The 24,222-nt window shown below is 39.6% G+C and overlaps 1 protein-coding gene and 1 long non-coding RNA gene across 12 annotated transcripts in view; one reads left to right on the plus strand and one right to left on the minus strand.

Moving 5' to 3' along the window:
- Nucleotides 1-24,222, plus strand: part of ZRANB3 (zinc finger RANBP2-type containing 3) — a 355,165-nt gene that overhangs the window by 298,304 nt on the left and 32,639 nt on the right. For 8 of the 11 annotated variants that reach the window (XM_055108541.2, XM_063595170.1, XM_034954090.3 and 5 more), the window contains 6 exons: nucleotides 2,063-2,477; nucleotides 4,666-4,869; nucleotides 8,160-8,251; nucleotides 13,535-13,636; nucleotides 15,104-15,246; nucleotides 23,791-23,901. In XM_055108541.2, the coding sequence (XP_054964516.1) occupies nucleotides 2,063-2,477; nucleotides 4,666-4,869; nucleotides 8,160-8,251; nucleotides 13,535-13,636; nucleotides 15,104-15,246; nucleotides 23,791-23,901 (1,067 nt within the window). The remainder of the gene's footprint in view (nucleotides 1-2,062; nucleotides 2,478-4,665; nucleotides 4,870-8,159; nucleotides 8,252-13,534; nucleotides 13,637-15,103; nucleotides 15,247-23,790; nucleotides 23,902-24,222) is intronic. The other 3 variants (XM_063595172.1, XM_063595169.1, XM_057301406.2) reach the window with 1 other exon arrangement.
- Nucleotides 2,484-6,840, minus strand: LOC134728693 (uncharacterized). The gene is made up of 3 exons (XR_010109340.1): nucleotides 6,627-6,840; nucleotides 6,165-6,244; nucleotides 2,484-4,350 (listed from the first exon to the last, which is right to left on the minus strand). It is a non-coding gene; the product is annotated as an uncharacterized LOC134728693 (long non-coding RNA).

Genomic DNA, 24,222 nt, shown 5'->3' on the forward strand with positions numbered 1-24,222 from the left:
TTGATTGTCGGAAGCCTTCTTCTCTCACCTCGTCAAAGTCATTCTCCATCCAGCTTTGTTCCGTTGCTGGTGAGGAGCTCGTTCCTTTGGAGGAGGAAAGGCACCCTGATTTTTAGAGTTTCCAGTTTTTCTGCTCTGTTTTTTCCCCATCTTTGTGATTTTATCTACGTTTGGTCTTTGATGATGGTGACGTATAGATGGGGTTTTGGTGTGGATGTCCTTTCTGTTTGTTAGTTTTCCTTCTAACAGTCAGGACCCTCAGCTGCAGGTCTGTTGGAGTTTGCTGGAGGTCCACTCCAGACCCTGTTTGCCTGGGTATCAGAAGCAGAGGCTGTAGAACAGCAGATATTGGTGAACAGCAAATGTTGCTGCCTGATCATTCCTCTGGAAGTTTTGTCTCAGAGGAGTACCTGGCCACGTGAGGTGTCAGTCTGCCCCTACTGGGGGCTGCCTCCCAGTTAGGCTACTCGGGGGTCAGGGACCCACTTAAGGAGGCAGTCTGTCCATTCTCAGATCTCCAGCTGCGTGCTGGGGGAACCACTACTCTCTTCAAAGCTGTCAGACAGGGACATTTAAGTCTGCAGAGGTTTCTGCTGCCTTTTGTTTGGCTGTGCCCTGCCCCCAGAGGTGGATGGAGTCTACAGAGGCAGGCAGGCCTCCTTGAGCTGTGGTGGGCTCCACCCAGTTCGAGCTTCCAGGCCACTTTGTTTACCTACTCAAGCCTCAGCAATGGCAGGCGCCCCTCCCCCAGCCTCACTGCAGCCTTGCAGTTTGATTTCAGACTGCTGTGCTAGCAATGAGCAAGGCTCCATGGGTGTAGGAGCCTCCGAGCCATGCGCGGGATATAATCTCCTGGTGTGGCGTTTGCTAAGACCGTTGGAAAAGCGCAGTATTAGGGTGGGAGTGACCCGATTTTCCAGGTGCCATCTGTCACCTCTTTCTTTGACTAGGAAAGGGAATTCCCTGACCCCTTGCGCTTCCCGGGTGAATCGATGCCTCGCCCTGCTTCAGCTAATGGTCAGTGTGCTGCACCCACTGTCCTGCACCCACTGTCTTGCACTCCCCAGTGAGAGGAACCTGGTACCTCAGTTGGAAATGCAGAAGTCACCCATCTTCAGTCATGCTGGAAGCTGTAGACTGGAGCTGTTCCTATTCGGCCATCTTGGCTCCATCCCCCGTTTTTTTTTTTTGTTTTTTTTTTTTTTGACAGGGTCTCACTCCTTTGCCTCAGCTGAAGTGCAGTGGCACAATCACAGCTCACTGTAGCCTCAACCTCCGAGGCTCCAGCAGTCTTCCCACCTCAGCTCCCCGAGTAGCTGGGACTACAGGTGCACACCACCACTCCTGGCTAATTTTTGTTTTGGGGTTTGTTTTTTGTTTTTTTGGTTTTTTTTGTAGTGACGGGGTTTCACCGTGTTGCCCAAGCTAGTCTTGAACTCCTGGGCTCAGGCAGTCCTGCCATATCAGCCTCCCAAAGTGCTAGGTTTATGGGCATGAGCCGCCGCACCCAGCCTAATTAACAGCTTCCTGGTCAAGAAAACATTTTCATATGAATAACATTATGTGTGAGCATTGTGTTTATATTTTAGGTGTGAAGCATTTTTTTAGGTCCTTGATTGACCTGAAATATTTGAATACACAGTTGCCTTTTTTTCCGTGACATATATTTAGGGTAATGTATTAAGTATATTTTTGTTATATAACTGCTCTAACCAAGTTATCTTACCTCTCTAAAGCTGCAGTTTCTTCCGAAATGTTATAATAATACTAGTATTGACTTCATAGAGCTGATGTGAGGATTAAATGAGTTAATATATGTTAAATGCTTGGCACACAATAAGTGCTAAGAAAAAAGTTAGACACAGGAAGTACATGGATATGTTTTACATATATATATTTATATATGTATATATGAAGAGTCAGAGCATAATGAATTCATTTCCAAAAGGTATTTAAAGGATAAGGCAATATGGTTAATTAAAATATTTTGTTAAGCTCTTTTATGTAAGAAGAACATATTAGATTGCTTCTTACTTTGATAACTACTGCTTGCTTTTCCTAGTTCGAAAAAGAAAAACAGCATGATATTCGATCATTTTTTGTACCACAACCTAAAAAAAGACAGTTGATGACCTCCTGTGACGAATCAAAGAGATTCCAGGAGGAAAATACTGTAGTGTCATCAGACCCTACAAAAAGAGCTGCAAGAGATATCATCGATTATGAAAGTGATGTTGAACCTGAAACAAAAAGATTGAAATTGGCTGCCTCGGAAGACCACTGCAGTCCGTCGGAAGAGACACCATCCCAGTCCAAGCAAATCCGAACTCCACTCGTGGAAAGTGTACAGGAGGCCAAGGCCCAGTTAACCACCCCAGCCTTTCCTGTAGAGGGCTGGCAGTGTAGTCTCTGCACCTATATCAATAATTCAGTGTTACCCTATTGTGAAATGTGTGAGACTCCTCAAGGCAGTGCTGGTGAGTATATAGAAGGTGACCATGGAGGTAAGGGCTGTTAGTGGTGTCTTCAGATAACCTGTGCTTTTAGAGACTGCTGTTATCCAGGGTTAGTGTGACTCAGCACAACTTTAGCTTTTAAATTGGAATAAGAGCTTCTTATAATGAAGACTGAATTTATCCCTTATGGAATGTGAAAAGCTCTCAGTTCTGTCAAGAATGTATATCCCCAAACGTCTGTGATATGGCATTAATTTGGCACAAATGGACATTTCTGATTAATGTCAGCAGGATATGAATTCAGTGAGCAGGAATAGAAGCTCTGTTGCTATGGTAGCAAATATGCCTTATACTCATAGACCTTCTATTTTCTCTCCTCTGTAGCTAATACTTGTTTTTAAGGAAATTGCGGATTATTTTTATGTTTAAATGGCAAAATAATCTAATGTAGCTTCTTTGCCTAGTCAGTATACATTGTGCCATGGTTTTTGCTTGTCAAAGCATCAAAACTCCTCTATGGATCAATCTTCATTTGTGAACCAATTTGATGTCTGGTGTTTTTGAATTTATTCTTTTTTAAAACATATTATTTTAAAGTCAGAAATCATAAATATACCTCAAGTATGTTTTTATAGCATGGGATACCATTTTCTGATGTTTAGTTTCTGAAATGATTATTAATACCCGTGGTTGTCGTAAGAAAAAGATCATGCGTATTCTTGTTTCCAATTCTATAGAGCATTTTTATAGTAATAAAAATGCCAAGTTGACAGTTTTGGAAACTGGAAGTACACATTGTATTTTATCAATTGTAATAATTGTACACATCTAATTTTGCATCATACATTAACTCTTCAAAATATTGGCATTGACAAAGACTCAGCTAAGATATAAATTCTGATATTGCAGTTCCTTCCTCTTGCCTTGCTCTTCTCTCTGTCTTAATTTTGATTTGAAGGAAAATGTAGGGAGAAGCTGAGTCTTCCCTCTTTCACTTCTGGGTACTCCCACCAAAATTGACAAGTCTGCCCTCTGAGTGGTTATATTTGTATGTGGGCACCTGTTGTCTGTGAACTAAATTGGAATCACATGCTTATTCCATGTAATATCTCTGTCACAATTAGCATGATTGCATGCAATTCCCAACTGCTACAGGCAATAAAAATAAGCTCTATTGTGACTATAAAATAATGTCCGTTCACATTAAATGTATAAGTTGAATGATTTAGCAACAAGTCATAATTTAATATGGGTTTTATAGTTCTGATTTTTCCTTTGCAATACCAAGAGCAACAATGAAAATTTCTAGACCCATGATTTAATAAGGAATCTGTCAAGCAACTTAAAAAAATAAAAACTACCTTTTGTGAATAAGAAAGTCTGATTAGAGAGAAATGCATAGTCTAAGTAACAGTGATATTACTATATATAAAAAATATAATTATTAGATTTATATTTCTACCACTGCCACATCTGATACCCAAATCTTCTCCTCCCTGTTCTTTACTACATCATGCTAAAAACTTGGGCTGTATCTTTGGTCTCTTTCTCGCCTCCCACACTCAACCCATCAAGTAACCTCCAAATAAATCTTGATTCCAACCACTTTATCTTTATTGCTACCATCCTACTCTAAAGCCACCATCTTTCTCCCAGACCTCAATAGCCTCCATATTAATCTGATCCTTCAGTGCACAGCAGCCAAAGTGATCCTTTATTTCTTTGCCTAAAACTCTTTAATGGCTTCCAGTTACATTTAGAATATTTAGACCAAGAATATAGGCCCGAGTCCAAGCTTCCTAGAGCCATGAACAGCTCTCATCTCAAATGGGACTCCTCTCAGAGCTTGGTCCTCATGACTTTTGCTATAGTAGTGCTCTCCAAAACCTTCTTACTGAAAAAAAAAACAAAACAAAACTTAGTTGTGTTCTCTTTATCTGAAAATATACTATTTACCTATTTGTTAATTTTATTGTCTTTCTCTGCCATTTAGAATGGAGTCTAGAATGCAGGGATTTCTCTGTCCTGTTCCTGCTGTCTCTTCAGCATCTAGAATAATACTGGGTATATAGTATGCTCCTGATAAATGTTTTGAACATATGAATAAACATTATTCACTTTCTTTTTATAAGACCTAACTGTTACATTCTTTTTACTTTACTTTTAAATGTAAATTATTACATTTTTGTAATAATTTTTATTTTAATAGTTATGCAAATAGATAGCCTCAACCATATCCAGGATAAAAACAAGAAGGATGATTCTCAGAAAGACACCTCCAAAAAGGTTCAAACTATCTCAGACTGTGAAAAACAAGCCCTGGCACAGTCAGAACCTGGCCAGTTGGCTGACAGCAAGGAAGAAACACCAAAAATTGAGAAAGAAGACGGACTTACATCCCAGCCAGGTAATGGTAAGTCTTGTTTCCATTTCTAGCATCCAAGTAATAACCATATACTTTCACACATAATACTGTTATTAGATTAGTAATTACTACTTTGTTCCAGGTTCTTTTTACTCTCTTTTATATTAAAAATACCAACCATTTGTAACCACATACTTAAACACCAGATGGCTAGAAGAGCTGAGTGTGTCTGTTGGCATTCAGACATTACACATAGAGCAAAACCGATAAATACCTACATGTGCTGCCACCAGGCCTGTTGCCCAGCCTCAACCAAGCCTAGCTCATTCACACAGTAAGGGTGTTGTTTTGATATTTGGGAGGTGCTTTGGGACAAAACAGTAAGACTGACAGATAATTAACTAACACTTAGCATATCATTAATCCTTTACACAAAAATTCTTGTAAATAGTTATACTTAATTGGCATATTTTTAAAAAAGTATTTTAAAGAAAATGTTTTTAGGGAACATAATGTCAAGACTGTATGAATCATGACTGCATTTGGAGCCAACCATACAGTGTTTCGGGTTTGTTTACTTTTTGGTTGATTCCATTCATTATTTATAGCTGTGATGGTTAGCAAATACTAGCCTGTATGTCATATTTCACTATCGTTTATGGGCTAGCTGGCAAGAGACTGAGTACTTTTGGGTTATTTTCCTTGTTACTCATTTAGTGACCATAGTAACATACAGATTGATATTCTTATTCAGATAAACCCAATAGTTGGGATGAGACTGTTGAAGCTTTTCTTCTAAGTTAGTTGCTATTAAACACTAATAGAAGAGTCTGACTCATAGCTTTAAAATGAAATGTTCATTTAAGAATTTCTGAGCTCAAGGCATCCTTCTTTCTTCTTCTCTCAGCCTTCCTTCTAACTCCTCAAGGTCTTCCCAAAGAATGTCTTGGAATGGATCTGTTTAGATCTGTTAATTTTAACAGCTTTTAAGTAGACAGTGTAGACTCAGGTGGGTTATACTCTTTTGTGTCTCTAGTTTTCTTGATCTCACTGTGAGAAACTCTCAAGTGCTGATGAGACTCTGGTAATGGGACAGCATATGGCTCAGTGAACTAAATATGAGACTAGGAACCAACACCTGGCAATTGTCATCACCTGGGCTATGAGTCTCTTCATCTATGGCAGGGAAATATTGGCTTGTTAGTTGTACATTGATCTCTTGATAAAAACATGTTAGCTTGTACTTACAAATGCTTTTTAAAAATCACTTTGAAGTTTTGTTCTGCCAGTGAAATTTGCTTTGCCCTCATTCACTCCAGACAATGCCAGCATTTACCCCTTACCTATTCCTGCTTCCCTCTTTTGACTTTTCAGATCACTGGGCTGAGAATTCCACATAAGAGGTATGCTTCACATCTTTCCACTAACATGGATTTCCATGAAAAACAAACAGAAAACAAAGTAGGCACACTATGTTAAATGCTTATTCTACCTACATATGCTCTTTTAGAACCAGAGTGGTACATACTACTCTAGAACTGTAGTTTTGTTCTCTCTGGAATTCCAGGAGTTTGGAAGAATGACCATAGGTGCATCATCTATAGTCTCAAACCATTAATTTACACTTCATGGCAACACTGAAAAGAGAAATATGTTCCCTAATATAGCTGATAGCTATCAAGAATTAATATCAACTGATTTGGAATTGTTGTTACAGTTATTTTTATCAAAGAATGGCTTCTGATCTTTAAGCATTAATGCATAGTTCTTCAAAGAAAACTGCCAATTAAGCTATGACACAATACCTTAATGATAGCCCAGGCCAGGCCACATCATCCTCTGTTGCTTGGACATTTCTTTCATTTATTCTGAGGGATTTGGCAATTTCTCCTGCTTTCAGTTGCTTTCTTTGGCATGTAATAGGCAACCCTTTTGAACATCTCAGTAACCAATGTAAGACACTTTCCTCTATTTGCAGAGCTCTTGCTTCCTTCAGTACCATGAAGCACTCCATTATTCCTTTACAAGAAAATAAGATATTTTGGTTATTCCTCCAGTGATACACATTTGCTTCTTTAATACCAAGTTTATGCTTTCCTGGTCTGTATCCAAGTTTTATGGTATACATGATAACTTTTCATTTCAATACCAAATCATAGTGAAAAAATTTAAAGACATTTTAAAGGTAATAAAGTAAATACATATAGTAGCAACAATGCATATACCTCATGTGTAGTGTAGAAGTGACAATAGTATTACAGCTATGACTCAGCTCATCCATACTAAGGCAAAGACAACTATTTTACAACTGCCACATGGCCAGCAATGATTGTAAAATGCCATTGTTGTTATTGGCTGTAAGACATGCCAGTTTCAGAGATGTTAAAGTACATTTTTGAATTTACAAAATAAGGGAATAATTCATAAATCAAGTTTGTAAAGTGGGCAATGCCTTGATTAGAAAAATAATAGTATGATGACATTGCCAAGTAGAATGGCAAACAAATCATAGACTTCTAGGTCTGGGAAAATACTTTAAAAGATCACTGAGGAACTGTGAGAGAAGGTAAGAGCACAGACTCTGGAGCCAGCTTGCAGGTTTTACATCCTCTTACTAGCCATATGACCATAAGTAAGTTAACGTGCCTCAGTTTCTTCCTATGTAAAATGCACTATTTATTTCTAAAAGGTGTTACTGTATGTACCTACAACAGTGCCTGGCACATTGTGTGTGCTCACTAAATGTTAACTATAATTGTTATTTAGACCTGCGTTGATAATCCTGTATCTCCTGCAAAATATATTGGACAGTAGGACTGAGAAAGGGCTAAAAAAGAAGAGATTATCAGAAAAGAAGCTTGTCTGCTTATCTTCTTTTGTGAATGTCAGGCACCAGGCTACAGGGAATCAGGCATTTAAGTGGCCCTCAACATAGCGATGTTGCTGCTAATAATCAAAATGATGCTCATTCGGTCTCAAATCTACTCTAGCAAAAGGAATAGATTAGTCTAAATTTTTTCAAGACCAATAGCAGCTCTTATTGGTGGAAATTCTTCCTTATGCCTACCAACTTGTATTTTTTCAGCTAATTCTGAATCTGTTTGTTTCTTGTTAGGTCATTAGCAAAAATGTAAAACAATTGGTTACCATATAAGCCAATATGCTCTTCAATGGCCTACCGTGGTAGTTTTATTTCAAGCCTAGACAATTACTTTTTGTTAAATATATTGATATTTTGATATAGCTATTTCATCGTTCTAACCTACACACGATTAAAATAAGCTATTTTAGATAGAGGGTAGATAAGCCTTCAGGTTCTCTTTTGTCTTCTTTAATAGAACAGTGGAAGAGTTCAGACACTTTGCCAGTGTATGACACCTTAATGTTCTGTGCAAGTAGGAATACTGACCGGATTCACATCTATACTAAGGTAAGCGTCATGCAGATTCTGTAACTTGAAACATAAAAAAGACTTCCTTTTTTCACTTTTCAGTGGAGATACTTAATTTTATTAACATTGAGATAAGCATCTAGTTATTTTCCTCAAAGCTAATTCTCAAATTTCTGTGTTAAATCTACAGACAATGAGAGGTAAAACCACATGTCTTTAAGAACATAGACTTCAGGGCTAGACTGCTTCAGTTCAAATCTGTTAGTATGTAATCTTGGACACATTACTCAACTGCTCTGTGCATCAATTTCCTCAACTGTAAAATGTGGTATACCCCATTTACCCTGATGTGATTATTACACATTGTATGCCAGTATCAAAATATCTCATGTATCCCATAAATATATAAACCTACTGTGTACCCTTAAAAATTAAAAATTGTTAAAATAATAAAAAATAAAATGCAGACAGGATTTGTTACAAAGATAAAACAAGCTGAGTCCCGTAAAGCACTTAGCACAGTGCCTGGCCTATATGAACTCTCCATAAATGTTAATTCCTGCAATGATCACTTGGAGCAGCAGGAGCAGCAGCATCCTTACAGAAGCCTAGACCTGCCCATTTGTGTTGAGTAAATGTTAGGAAGCTTTTTGTCAGATGATTGCTGATTCCTGCCATAGGCTAGCTTAGTAGTGCCCAAACTTTTTAGACTCAGGACCCCTTTGCACTCCTAAAATTTATTGAGAACCCCAAAGAGCTTTTGTTTGTATGGGTTATATCTATTGATGTCTACTATATTTGAAATTAAAATGGAGCCTCTCAGAAATACTCATTTATGGCCGGGTGTGGTGGCTCATGCCTGTAATCCCAGCACTTGGAGAGGCCAAGGTGGGTGGATCACCTGAGGTCAGGAGTTTGAGAGCAGCCTGGCCAACGTGGTGAAACCCCCCACCTCTACTAAAAATATGAAAATTAGCTGGGTGTAGTAGCAAGTGCCTTTAATCGCAGCTACTCAGGAGGCTGAGGCAGGAGAATCGCTTGAACCTGGGAGGCAGAGGTTGCAGTGAGCCAAGATCACGCCACTGCACTCCAGCCTGGGTGACAAAATGAGACTCTGTCTCAAAAAAAAAAATGTTTTTTTCATTTATTCACTTAAATGTGAATAATTAACAATTACATTTTTCTATTTCTGTTTTGTATTTTTTGTTTTTTTTAGGACAGAGTCTCGCTCCGTTGCCCAGGCTAGAGTGCAGTGGTGCAATCTCGGCTCACTGCAACCTCTGCCTCCTGGGTTCAAACGATTCTCCTGCCTCAGCCTCCAGGTAGCTGGGACTACAGGTGCCCACCACCATGCCTGGCTAATTTTTGTATTTTTAGTAGAGATGATGTTTCACCATATTGGCCAAGCTTGTCTCGACCTCTTGACCTTGTGATCCACCCACCTCAGCCTCCCGAAGTGCGGGGATTACAGGTGTGAGCCACCCACCTGGCCGTTTTTTGTTTGTTTGTTTGTTTTTGGAGAGAGAGGGTCTTGCTGTGTTGCCCAGACTGGTCTCAAACTCCTGGGTTCAAACAGTCCGCCCGCCTCAGCCTCCTAAAGTGCTAGGATTATAGGCCTGAGCCACTATGCCTGGCCAACAATTATTTTTAAGTGAGTAAATGCATATTTTAAGAGAAACAAACCCATTATATATATATATATATATATATATATATATATATATATAACATTTTTTATTTAAAATAATTATATTTTCCAAGTCAAAAAAATATTTAGTGAGAAGAATGTCATTGTTTTAAATGTTTAGCAATTTTCTCTAAAGTCTTAATGGAAAACAGTGGGATTCCCATATCTGTCTCTGCGTTCAGTTTGTTGAGATAGCATTTCATGTAGCCACTGGAAAAAGTCACCATACATTTGTGAAAGAATGAGAGTGAAAAAGGCAAACAGTATCTTACTATTAGTATGAAAACACTTATGACTTTCTGAAAGGATCACAGGAACCATGTGAGAATCTATGGCCTGGATAGATTATGAATACTTTTATTTGGTCTAAAATTTTAAATTTCTTTTTTTTTTTTTTTTTGAGACTGAGTCTAGCTCTGTCACCCAGGCTGGAGTGCAGTGGTGCGATCTCGGTTCACTGCAACCTCTGCCTCCCAGGTTAAATGATTCTCCTGCCTCAGCCTCCCGAATAGCTGGGATTGCAGCACCCACCACCACACCTAGCTAATTTTTCTATTTTTAGTAGAGACAGGGTTCCACTGTGTTGTCTAGCCTGGTCTTGAACTCCTGACTTCGTGATCTGCCTGCCTCAGCCTCCCAAAGTGCTGGGATTACAAACGTGAGCCACCACACCCAGCCTAAAATTTTAAATTTCTAATCTTTATAAGTATATAAGATAGTATTTGAAACTTTTAAAACTCATGGTCCATTATATCGATGTTTAAAAGATAATATGTTGGAGATGACCAAACTTTCAGTTACAGGTTTTCTACTAAACTGAATATAGATATAGATAGATAGTGTACCATGTAATAATATTCTTTTAGGAGGAGATGGCTAGGATTATGAATACCAGAATCCCCAAGCAGCCTCTAGCATGGACAATAACTGAGAGAGAGACACCAAGAACCAAGCCAGGCAGTAATCAATGCTCCTCTTATAGGTTTGGAGCCTGGTCTACCAAGTGGAGCCTCTGACATGGTGAACCAGGCTGCAGGGAGCACCAATGACTCCTTTATTCATCTTGAGGCAGGTTTAAGTGCCTGAGCCACCTTCATCCCCCATGTTGGGGGATCTTTAGGCCATGCCTCTTTCTCAGACCATCACATGAGAGGGACAGAGAAATGGTCCCAAGAGGGTAGAGAAACCGAAGGGCAGACACCAGGCAGAGCATACCACAGAAATCCAGAAGCCCTTAAATTCTTTAATCTTTTTTTACTCTATACAGTGAAAGCTCTGCCTCTTGGATTACCTGATCAATGTTTTATCCCCATTGGGGTGGAGACAGGGAGAGAACTGCAAGCTCCTGGTAGAGGGTATAATGCACCTGCTGCCAAACCAAACCACAGCGACCACCTCACTGACCCGTATTCAGGCTCTGCCACCAGCCTAGTAGCCTGCTTCTTCTTGACATCTCTGTTAATGGTCTCAAATATATTTTTATGACTGTTCTAAATACTTACATGTCCCTTTACCATAAAATGTTATCACCCAAATAATTTTCCAAACACAAGACACTAAGCAGATGAGTTGTTGACATATCTTTTCACAACCAGAGTAGAGCTGAGATGAAAGCTTTCCTTTTCACCTTAAAAGAGCTGAAGTAAGGCTGGGCACAGTGGCTCACACCTGTAATCCCAACACTCTGGGAGGCCGAGGCAGGCGGATCACCTGAGGTCAGGAATTCGTGACCAGCCTGGCCAATATGGTGAAACCCCGACTCTACTAAAAATACAAAAATTAGCTGGGCATGGTGGCAGGCACCAGTAATCCCAGCTACTTGGGCGGCTGAGGCAGGAGAATCGCTTGAACCCGGGAGGTACAGGTTGCAGTGAGCCAAGATCGTGCCACTGCACTCCAGCCTGGGCAAAAGAGTGCGACTCTGTCTCAAAAAAAAAAAAAAAAAAAAAATTCCTAGTTCACTGCCTAAAAGGATATCCCTTTAAAGGAAGAGTAGTAACAGACATTTAGCATCCTGTGTCATATTAGAACTGTTCATTTCAGCTAGAATCCCAAGTCTATATCAGGGTTTAGAATTACATATCAATTTTTTTTTTTTTTTTTTTTTGAGATGGAGTCTCTCTCTGCCACCCAGGCTGGAGTGCAGTGGCGGGATCTAGGCTCACTGTAATCTCTGCCTCCCGGGTTCAAGCGATTCTCCTGCCTCAGCCTCCGGAGTAGCTGGGATTACAGGTGCACGCCACCATGCCCAGCTAATTTTTATATTTTTAGTAGAGACGGGGTTTCACCATGTTGGTCAGGCTCGTCTCGAACTCATGACCTCGTGATCCTCCTGCCTCGGCCTCCCAAAGTGCTGGGAGTACAGGCATGAGCCACTGTGCCTGGCCTCAAAATTTTTAATCAGTGCCTACTTTTTGTATGTTTTTCTCCAAAGCAATTGTGGGAGCTGTAACTTTTTTTTTTTTTTTTTTTTTAGCTGAGAGAATATGAGTTCAACTATTGTTGATATAATAGATTTTCGTATGAGATGTTCTTCTTCCCCTTTATAAAGGAAATACCTCTACTATACCGCTGTATGTGGTTACTTTCTACCCTTAAGATTTCAGGGGCTGGGCGTGGTGGCTCATGCCTATAATCCTAGCACTTTGGGAGGCCGAGGCAGGAGAATCACTTGAGCCCAGGAGTTCAAGGTGGTAGGATCACTTGAGCCCAGGATTTTGAGACCAGCCTGGGCAACATGTTGAAAACCTGTCTCTACAAAAAATATAAAAAATTAGCCAGGTGTGGTGGAACGTGCCTGTAATTCCAGCTACTTGGGAGGCTGAGATGGGAGGATCACCTGGGCCCAGGAGGTTGAGGCTGCAGTGAGCTGAGATCATGCTGCCGCACCCCAGCCTGGGTGACAGAGTGATACCTTGTCTCAAAAAAAAAAAGGGAAAAAAAAGATTTCAGGATGTTGTGCACCGATTGATGGGACCTAAATGCAGTTCCACTTACTCTCCAGGTGGTACCATTGGCAGACAGTCCTCATTGACTGATACTGTGACATTGCTTTGGGGGAGCCAATTTTTAAGTAATTTCTCTAGAATTGATCTTTCTACCTTCTCTTTACTTCCTTGTTCCTGTAACAATGGACAGGCATATCATTTGGTGAAGATTATTAAGACTATTCCTTGATACCATTCTTTGATGTGATACTTGTATTGTCAGTGAGTATAAAGAAGTTTATTTGCAAATTTGGAATGGTTGTGCTACTGTTAACTTCAAGGATGTAATATTCTTCTATATTAATTTGCAGTGTACAAATTTTATTGTTTTGATACATCTTTCCAAGATTAGTCAATAGAAAAGAGTATGACACAGCAGTAAACAAAGGATTCCAGGCTGAAGGCAATAGCCTTGGGCTAGGCATGGGCAATGGAGGCATCCAGTGCGGTAGAGAGCCTGCCTCCTCTTCTTGGCTCACAGTTTCTCCAGAGGAGCCATTTCGGTGGACCCTTGTCTAGAATGTGTCACCTCAGTTTTTCTTTTAGGAGACTAGGCATATTGTGTCATAATGTAATTATTTTCATTTAAAATAGTTACTAGTGCCTATACAAAAATGGATTATTAGTGTCTTCCTAATCTATCATCAGGATGGAAAACAGATGAGCTGTAATTTCATTCCTTTGGATATAAAATTAGACCTTTGGGAAGATTTACCAGCAAGCTTTCAGCTGAAACAATATCGCTCACTGGTAAGAATAGTTTTAAATAAAATGGCTTTATTTACTTTAAATAAACTTGTTTTAGTAATTTTAATGATCATTTTTAGTTTAATTTTAAAAAAGCACTTTGTGGCATGTTGTAGAGTCAAATCACTGGTTGCATTTTCATCAGTCTAGGCGGTGCCTATTAATTACCCAGTGCTAAGAATATACGTGAAATCTGTTTCCTTGGCAAATGATCACACCTACAGTTGCTGTTTCTGTGGATAGAATCATCCTCACATTATTTAATTTCTCATTCACACGATTAGCAACTGTGATATTTGTATCTGCTAGAATCACATTTTTTCTATTAAGGTTAAGTTCTAACAATGACAAATTCCCAGAGCAGAGATAATACCTTATTGGGTGATTCTTGATTCATTATCAGAAGCACTAGCATGCAGCTTCAGGCCAAGTTCCTGCCAGGGAGGTCTTAACACTGATCTGTGGCTGATTTTCCTTCACTGCCAAGAAGGGTCATCATGCGCAGGGACTAACCTAGCATGCTGTGTGCTATTTTTACAAGAAAATGGTGATTTTTTTTTTTACCATTTGAGTGGAAATGAAGCATTGCCCGTAGGTCAACTATACCTGTTTTAAATGAAAAGGGAGCAGTAAGCTATTTACTTGGAATCATCTAACCCTGATTCTCAGAGTCCCAGAAAATAGCCAGCTGTGTATACTTGACTGGTAACCCTACTAAAAATGTCCCAGATTTATTGATGTTTTTTTTCCTGTGAAAACGTAGGCATCATTTACGAAGCAATTCTCAGATGTTGCACTATCATTCTGTCACCCAGTTTTGCCTTGACCCCAGCTAGGGTATGTACTTCCAGACCTTTTTTGGTCTCAATGAGCATATTATCACTGTTGATCTATGTGTGTTAAGGGCATACACTGCATGTCCTGAAACATGCCTTTAGAGAATCTTTGGCTTGAAAAAGATCTCTTGGCCGGGTGAGATGGCTCACGCCTGTAATGCCAACACTTTGGGGGCTGAGGCAGGAGGATCACTTTGGCCCAGGAGTTTAAGACCAGCCTGGGCAACATAGTGAGACCCTGTCACTACAGAAAATAGAAAAACTAGCCAGGTATGGTGGCATGTGCCTGTAGTCCCAGCTACTCAGGAGACTAAGGCAGCAGGAGGACTGCTGGAGCCCAGGAGGTCAAGGCTGCAGTAAGCTGTGATCATGCCACTGCACTCCAGCCTGGACAACAGAGCAAGACCCTATCAAAAAGAAAAAAAAAAGATATCTCTTGAGAACTGCTGTAGGTAGTTTACAATAAAGATATGAAAACTGCATCAAATTGAAGAAAGCCTTAGGTTGTGGAACTCAAAAGCCTATTTGGGGGACATAACAAAATAGCAGTTTTCTGATGTTGTAAATTGGCTCACATTCAAAGGAAGATATCTGCCTGTGAGCTGTTAACTCTTATTATCTCATTTTCTGCCAGATTTTGAGATTTGTTCGAGAATGGAGTAGTCTAACTGCCATGAAGCAAAGGATAATCAGGAAAAGTGGACAGCTATTCTGTAGCCCAATTCTTGCTTTGGAAGAGATCACAAAGCAACAAACCAAACAAAATTGCACCAAAAGGTATGAATTGTCTTTTTTTTAATTTTGTATTATATTACTTTTCATGGTTCTTTCTACAGGGGGGTCTGAGGCATCTTTTGGAACCACTAATGAAATCCTGATGAGTTATGAGAAAATTATGCATAAAATCACAGCCATATTGTTTCATAACAAGATAATTATATGTCTAGTGAATTTGACAAAATCTGCTAAAAGAGATCAGGTTGTCCAGATCTTACTCTCCATGAGTCCCATCAATCAACAAAAAGACCAGAGTCACAGGATGGTGCAACCTATGACCTGCCAAGCCTGGGACACTTATTAGCAGCAGGAATACATTTTACTCTTAGAACATCAGAGCATGCCTCTGGACCCCATCTGCTTTGCCCTGCTGTGCGTGAGTATGATGCTGTGCAGCAAGGGAGCTGGTTCTATTTGAATGCATCACCACCCAAGTAATGGAAGATAACTATAATCATGTCCATGATTGGAAATGAAATAAAAGGAAAGGTTGACTGTCAGATATTTGTGACTGTTTTGTCCTTATCATTACAGGTTCCTTTCTAATCTCTGTACATTGATTTCCTTCCTTGTCATCACAATCATCTTTATCCCACTCAAGTCTCCCCATGTGTGATCTCAAATCCCTGTTCTTTGTAAACTCTTTTCTTAGCATGAAGCAAGGATTATCAGGAAAAGTGGTCAGCTGTTTTGTAGCCCAATCCTTGCTTTTGAAAGAGATTGCAGGCTGCGCGCGGTGGCTCATGCCTGTAATCCCAACACTTTGGGAGGCCAAGGCGGGTAGATTGCATGAGCCCAGGAGTTCAATGATCAGCCTGGGAAACACAGGGAGACCCTGTTTCTATTAAAAAAAAAAAAAATTAGCCAGGTGGCACACTCCTATAGTTCTAGCTACTTGGGAGGCTGAGGCCGGAGGATCGCTTGAGCCTGCGAGGTTGAGGCTGCAGTGAACTGAGATTGTACCACTGCACTCCAGCCTGGGCAACAGAGTAAGACCCTGTCTGAAACAAAACAAAACAAAACAGATGGCAAAGCAATAAACCAAATGGCAGCATTGGCAGAGAAAGCCCTTTAGCTCTTGCTGCCTCCATACACCTGTAATCTCTCTTCATCCTTATATTTCATCAGTTTATCAGAGAGGTTTCCTTTCTCTAGCTTTTTCCATGCACACAGGTGAAAAAAATCCAGGGGGTTGGAGGGGAGCAAGGGACCGAGAACATGGTTGATTAAATAAATTATGATAGTTCCATAACATGGTTGATTAAATAAATTATGATAGTTCCATACAGCGAAAATCTTTTCCACTGTTTCAACATATGGCATATGGTACATTTATTTGTTTGTAAGAACAAGGAATAATACTTGTGATAAATTGTTAAGGGTAAATATAAATTGTAAAAAAAAAAAGGGATGGAGATACAAACTTTACTATTTGCACAACTTGCTATTACTGACATAGAAATTGTCTAGAAGGATACCTTAGAAATTCTTTTCACGGGTTTCTCTTGGACAGTGGTTTTCAATTTGGAGCAATTTGGTCCCGTAGGATGGTAGTGTCTGGAGACATTTTAAATTGTCTCAAGTAAGGGATGTGACTAGGGAGTATCTAGTGGGTAGAGGCCCAGGATGCTGCTGAGAATCCTACAGTGAACAGGATTGCACCCCCCAAAACAGAATTATCCATTTCAAAATGTCTGTATTACCACTGTTGAGAAATCTTGCTCTAGGGCATAAAACTTGAGGATTTGTGGAGGTAGTAGGGACTTTACACTTTATGCCAGGATTACAAACTCATTTGACTAAAAACAAAACAAGAATCACAAATGAATGAATGAGGTCAGTTATAAAACTAAAAAAGGATGAGATATGGGCTGAGACTATGTCAAACTGGCAGATTTGGAACCCATCTGAAGTCATTCAAATTCAGATTTAAAAATAAAATACTGGTACATGGTGGCTCACGCCTGTAATTCCAGAACTTTGGGAGGCCAAGGAGGACAGACTGCTTGAGCCCAGAGCTGAAGACCAGCCTGGGCAACATGGCAAAACCTCATCTCTACAAAAAACAGATAAATTAGCCAGGCATGGTGGTGCCTGTAGTCCCAGCTACTTTGGAGACTGAGGTGGGAGGATCACCTGAGCCCCTGGAGGTCGAGGCTGCAGTGACCCATGATTGTGCCACTGCAGTTCAGCCTGGGAGACAGAGTGAGACCTTGTCTCAGAAATAAAATAAAATAAAACAAAACAAAAATTAAATTAAATTAATGAAATAAAAAAATACTGGCTAGCCATGGTGGCTCACACCTGTAATCCTAGTACTTTGGAAAGCCAAGGTGGAAAGATCACTTGAGGTCAAGAGCTTGAGACAAGACTGGTCAACATAGCGAGACTGTATCTCCACAAAATCCCAAAAAAATAGCCAGGTATGGTGGCTCACGCCCGCAGGCCCAAGTATTTGGGAGGCTGAGGCAGGAGGATCACCTGAGCCCAGGAGTTCAAGGCTGCGATAAGCTGTGATCATGCCACTGCACTCCAGCCTGGGTGATAGAGCAAGACCCTGTCTCAAAATGAATAAATAAATTTAAAATGCTGTATGAGTACAGTAAATTAATGCTGTATGAGTACAGTAAAGTCCTTTGACTAATTGAATTTATCCATAAGTTGCCAGTTTGGGACTCTTAGCCTGAACTCTTCTGTAACAGTTGATTTTTTTCCCATGGGCGTGTGTCATTTTCTATAAAAATGCATTTAAAATATATGTGTTACATATTTATATACATATATACACATACTTACACATAAGTGCACACACGCACACATATATCAAAAAGCACAATGCCTATTTTATTTTTCCCAAAACTTCCAGTCCTCTCAACCTTTCTCATTTTTGTAACCAGTCTTTGTTGACCTTCTCTTTCTCACATGATCATAATTCTTTTCATAACTGAATTTCTAGCTATTTCTAGACATGTCCTATTATTTCTTCTCCATCGGACATGGATGACCACTTAAAGTACCAACTGAGAAAGGTGACTGATCAGATTTAAAAGCAAAAGTCAATTCATAAAACCAAAGTCAGACACAATATTATTTATAAAATTATATATAGATAATATATTAAGGATATAACTTGTGTTAACAAGCAGCAGATTAATCAGATTTGTATTTTTAAGAGCTAGCTCTAGCAGCAGTTGGGAGATTAGATCAAAAAGGGCAAGACTCAAAGTGGGGAGATAAGTTACATTTTTCTATTGCTGCCATAACAAATTACCACAAATTTAGCAGCTTAAAACAACACACATTTATTATCTCACAGTTCTATAAGTAAGAAGTCCAAGTTGGCTATTACTAGTTTTCTAGTAATGCTCTGGATTTTACAAGGCAGAAATCAAAGTGTTGGCTGGCTGGGCTCTAGTTGATAAGCTTGGAAAGGAATTCACCTCCAAGCTCACTAACATTGTTGGCAGAACTCAGTTCCTTGCAGTTGTAGGACTGAGGTTCCTGTTTTTTGCTGGCTGTCGGCTGGACCATCAGCTCCTAGAGGCCTCTCTGTGGTCCTAGCACATGGACCACTACATCTTTCTCCTTGGAATCTCTCTGCCTTCGTCTTCTGCTTTTAAGGGCTCAAGTGATTACATTGGGCCCACTCAGTAATCTCCCTATCTTAAAGTGAGCTGATTAGTAATCTAATTATATCTGTAAAGTCCTTTTATAGCATTATCTAAATTAGTGATTGATTAAATAACCGAGGGACAGGAATCCTAGAGGGTATCTTAAAATTCTGCCTACTACACAAGTTAAAAGACTATTCTAGTATACCTGGAGAAAAACGATGAGGATCTGTATTAAGTTATTACAATGGGAATCAGGAAAGAGAATGAAGAGAGCTCTTAAGGAGGTATATCTAGAGACTTGGTGACTGATTATAGAGAGGCAGAGAGAGAGAGGCCTCCAGGGAAACCAACTTAGCAGCATCATGAAATGAAACCTCTGTACCTGCAGCAGGGAGATACTATCGGGAAGCATTCTGATTCTTGCTGCAGAACCCAAGTTAAGTCTCAGTAATTTGGAATAACCATGTATCTCTGAAAGCAAATGTGAAATATGCTGTTGAACAACAGCATTGACTGGCAGTCTGTATAAGGATCAGTTAGACACTGTCCTATCAATTTACTTTCTAGAGAAACTGAATCAGAGAGTCTCCAGACTTAGAAGCATCAGGCTCAGTAGAGATAAAGAGTGAGGTATTATATTGAAAACTGAAACTCCTCGGACCCCCTTTTTTGCACAGCTTTCAGATTGACAGCAGCGACATTTTACTTCCTAAGCAGGACGTTAGAGGATTTCTCTCTTAAAAGTATTGAATGGTTCTGAAAAAAGACCTATAGTTAACTGACTTTGGGCACTCCCCCAAATGCAATTGACTTTGGGCACTCCCCCAAAAACATTGATAAAGGTCTCCAACCAGATTATCCGCCAGTGATGTCCACCAGTTTGCAGGCCCCATCCAAGCTCAGAGCTTGCAGTCAGCTTTTGAATGTCTCACTTTTACATTTGAATGGTAGCCAAGATTACCAGCCACTGTTTTGGTTACTGAGTCCCATTTATCAGAGGCAGGCCTAATTCACTTGGAGCCCTGTCATGTTTAGGATGCCAATTGTTTAATCTCTGGTTACAGCTGAGCTCGAAAGCAGGTCAGAAATCCAGAGCCCAAGATTGTGTTCATTGATGTGGGCCACTTTGCAACGTACACTTTTCTTGCAAAAATTGCCATCTTCCACTCCCGTCCCTATCCAGGAATTTGTTTAGTAGACAACATTCTCCCTTCTCTATTTACTAAAATTGGGATTTACCATAATCCTTTTGGGAGTTGGTGAACTTCCTAGCAAACCTCAGTAGAAAATTAAGTATTGGCAACTTGCAACTACGTTTGAAAAGTTGTCAGCTCCGTTTTTTGGAATTTGTTCGTCTGTTTCTTGTGGTTTCCAAAAATTTATTCTTAAACCTCTTGTAGGAAAGCAAAAGGTTATTTTTAGTTTCTAAATCTCTGACTAGATTTCTCAGCATCTTTTAGTTACTGAATTAGGTTTTTAAGCTTTTAAACATTGAATAATACCTCAGGCAAGGCTTAATATCCCATTGCCCCTCAAAGCTAGGAAGCTTTTGAGTTCATTTAGAATTCACAGAAATACTTTCCCAAAGTGCATTTTTCAAGGGAATAAAATGGTTGAAGAAATTGTTGGAGGTGGGGCCAGAGAAGGAGGAAATATGGGAACTAAAAGGGCAAGTAAAAGAACTCTAAAACAATTTACTGTGCTTTAACTACTACTACTGCCCAGACTGGAGCACGATGGCTTAATTTCCTTTTTGCTCTAAGAAAGACATGCAAGTAGAGTGCAAACATGTGAAAAGATATTCCCCCTTACTCTTAATAGGAATGCAAATTTTAAAATCTATGATGAGATGCCTATCACTATTAGCAGAGACTCTTAAAAATGACACTGTGCTAGTGAAAGAGAAGAAACAGATACTCTTATTCATTGCTGGTGGATACATACACTGGTATAACCTTAGAGGAAAGAAATTTGTCAAAATCTACACACATTTAAAACACCTAAGACCTTTGACCAAGGAATTCTACTTCTGGGGATTTATTCTATAGATACATAATGTGTAGAAAATATCATATATAACGATATCTATTGCAGCATTGTTTGTGATAGCAAAGAATGAAAACAACCTAAATGTGCATTTATGAGAGACTGGTTAAATATATGGTTTATCCATATAATGGAATAACATGGAGCCATTAAAAAGAATAGGGAAACTATGAATCCTAATAAGGAAAGATCTCTGAGAAGCATGTTTTGGTAAAAAGAGCAAGGTGAAGATTAGTGTATATGCTATGCTATTATTTATTTCTAAAAATAAAAGGTATAATGAAAAATGAGTGCTAGTGGGTACGGGTTTCTTTTTGTTTTGTTTTTGTTTGAGACAGGGTCTCAATCTGTTGCTCAGGTTGGAGTGCAGTGGCGGGATCTCAGCTCACTGCAACCTCTGCCTCCCGGTTTCAAGTGATTCTCCTGCCCCTGCCTCCCAGGTAGCTGGGACTGCAGGTGCGCACCACCACGCCCAGCTAATTTTTATATTTTTAGTAGAGACAGGGTTTCACCATGTTGGCCAGTCTGGTCTCGAACTTCTGACCTCAAATGATCCACCCGCCTTGGCCTCTCAAAGTGCCGGGATTACATGCGTGAGCCACTGCACCCAGCCTCAGGTTTCTTTTTGGAGTGATGAAAATATTCTGGAATTAGTGATGATGGTTGTACAGCCTTGTGAATATACTGTTAATGCACTTAATTGTAAACTTTAAATTGGTGAATTTTATGCTCTGTGAATGATATGTCAATGGAAATGCAAAAGTAAGTAAATAAAAGGCATACACCTATACTCAGAAAAAAATAAGCTATTGCTTATTTTATTTTTCTTTCTTTCTTTTTTTTTGAGACAGAGTCTCTCTCTGTCACCCAGGCTGGAGTGCAGTGGCGCAATCTCAGTTCACTGCACCCTCCATCTTCCCGGTTCAAGCGGTTCTCCTGCCTCAGCCTCCTGAGTAGCTGGGATTACAGACACACACCACTATGCCCAGATAATTTTTGTACTTTTAGTAGAGACAGGGTTTCACCATGTGAATGTGTGAAAAGATATTCCCCCTTACTCTTAATAGGAATGCGAATTTTAAAATCTATGATGAGATACCTATCACTATTAGCAGACTAATATGTTGGCCAGGCTGGTCTCGAACTCCTGACCTCAGGAGACCCACCCATCTTGGCCTCCCAAAGTGCTGGGATTACAGATATGAGCCACCATGCCAGGCCAAAAATAAACTATTTCTAAAATGAGCCAGACACGGTGGCTCACACCTGTAATTCCAGCACTTGGGGAGGCTGAGACAGGCGGATCAATTGAGGCCAGTTCGAGACCAGCCTGGCTAACATGGCAAATTCCCATCTCTACTAAAAATACAATAATTGGCCAAGCATGGTGGTGCATGCTCGTAATCCCAGCTACGGGAGGCTGAGGCATGAGAATAGCTTGAACCAGAAGGTGGAGGTTGCAATGAGCTGAGATAGTGTCATTGCACTCCAGCCTGGGCAACAGAGTGAGACCCTGTCTCAAAAAATAAAATAAAATAAAATGAATTAATCAGCATTTCTGCAAAGATGAATTAGCATGTCTCTGAGAGATAGGGAAATACACTATTTCTCTAATGATATCCAGGGTTCCTAAAAGATCTTTTGGTCTAATTGGCGAGGGATGTATTGTACACATCCCAGGGATGTCAGTCAGACTCCAGTTACTGCTGTCTCAGTGTGATGGCTTCCAGAAGACATGCAATAAAATGACTTAAGGTCATTTTGAGTCAAAATAAAATAAAAACAAAACTGCCAACAGAGGTAACTTTTGGGGAGGGGAAAAAGGAAGATGGGAGTGAGAGAGAAAATTTCTCATCACCATAAACATGCTTGTTTGCCTTTTGAATTTAGAACCATGTGCTTATATCACCTAATCAAAAATTAATAAAATAGTTTATTAAAAAAGGAAACCTGTTTATTATTAAATCTATCCTAATAACATAAAGCAAATTTCTAAAATTTTACCTACGATCGCACAATTCCATTGTGATTGAACTTTAATTTTATTGTCAAGCTGCCTAATTAAGAAGCACTCAATAATATTAAGAAATTCATGTTTAAACTAATTTCCAAAAAAATCTACAATAGGTGTAAACCATCAGAGAAACTAGGCCAATTAATAAGAAGGAATTAATCAGGTAATTGCATTTTACCAACTTAAATTCCCCCATCACCTTTAATGGGAATAACTTCTCTTTACTTCTAGTCCCTGAACATTGTGTGGTATTGTTAGTGTTGGGTAATAAGGTTCTGAATCCCATATCAAGAGTGGCTTTATTTCCGTGGAAGAATCCATAAACCCTGTATGGGCTGATAATAAGGGGAACAACCTTGAGATTACAGAAGATGTGATTGAACCTGGTTAACTAAAAAGAAACTCAGTTTACCCAAACACTGATACACTATTATAACTGACTAAGGTGATTTGGAGAAGCCTTGAAGGGAAGGCCAAGAGGGAGGTAAAATACAGTTAGAGATTTTCTGCACAGCTTGCCAAGCAGTTTCCTTAAGGCTGTCAGTTGTGCGTGTATTCGATCGTTTCTTATTCTCACACCGACTCCTTTTTCCCCTAAATGAAAATTGCTCCAAAGGATATTGAATGACTCTTGAATTTCTTAGAAAAAGAAATTTGAGAAAACTAATTTGGAACAAAGAGATGTATTTCTCACATAATGGACACCAAGATAAAGGGTAAAAATTCCATTTTCTAACTTGAGTTTCAGCACAGTTAATAGAATTATGCTTGCTTTTTCTTCTATTGCTTTTGCAAGGAACAATGTGAACATGCAATAGAGACATTTTTATATGAGATAGAGGGAATCTATTTAACATATCATTGTTTTAGATACATAACCAAAGAAGATGTTGCCGTAGCCTCAATGGACAAAGTGAAGAATGTTGGGGGCCATGTCCGTCTGATCACAAAGGAGTCCAGGCCACGGGATCCTTTCACAAAGTAAGGTTTTTCTACTACTAGTATATAGTAGTACTAATTCCACTCCTTTACATTTATGTATTGATTTTCATAATAATATCTCACCTTTGCATGACCACTTTAGAGGTTACAAAGAACGTTCACAAGATAGTAGCTCTTCAGTTGTCCTAGCAACCTGTTGAGGTACCTGGTGTCCTCATTTTAAACATTAGAGATGAAGAAGGACACTGAGACCAGGTGGACTAAGTAACCTGCCCCAGGGCTTGCGGGTAGATGCCAGGAGACCTGAGGTTAAATCTGGGCTCTGTCCCCGAATCCTGAGCTCCATCATTAGAAGTCTTT

This window comes from Pan paniscus, chromosome 13 (assembly GCF_029289425.2).
Source record: "Pan paniscus chromosome 13, NHGRI_mPanPan1-v2.0_pri, whole genome shotgun sequence".
NCBI classification, from domain to species: domain Eukaryota; kingdom Metazoa; phylum Chordata; class Mammalia; order Primates; family Hominidae; genus Pan; species Pan paniscus.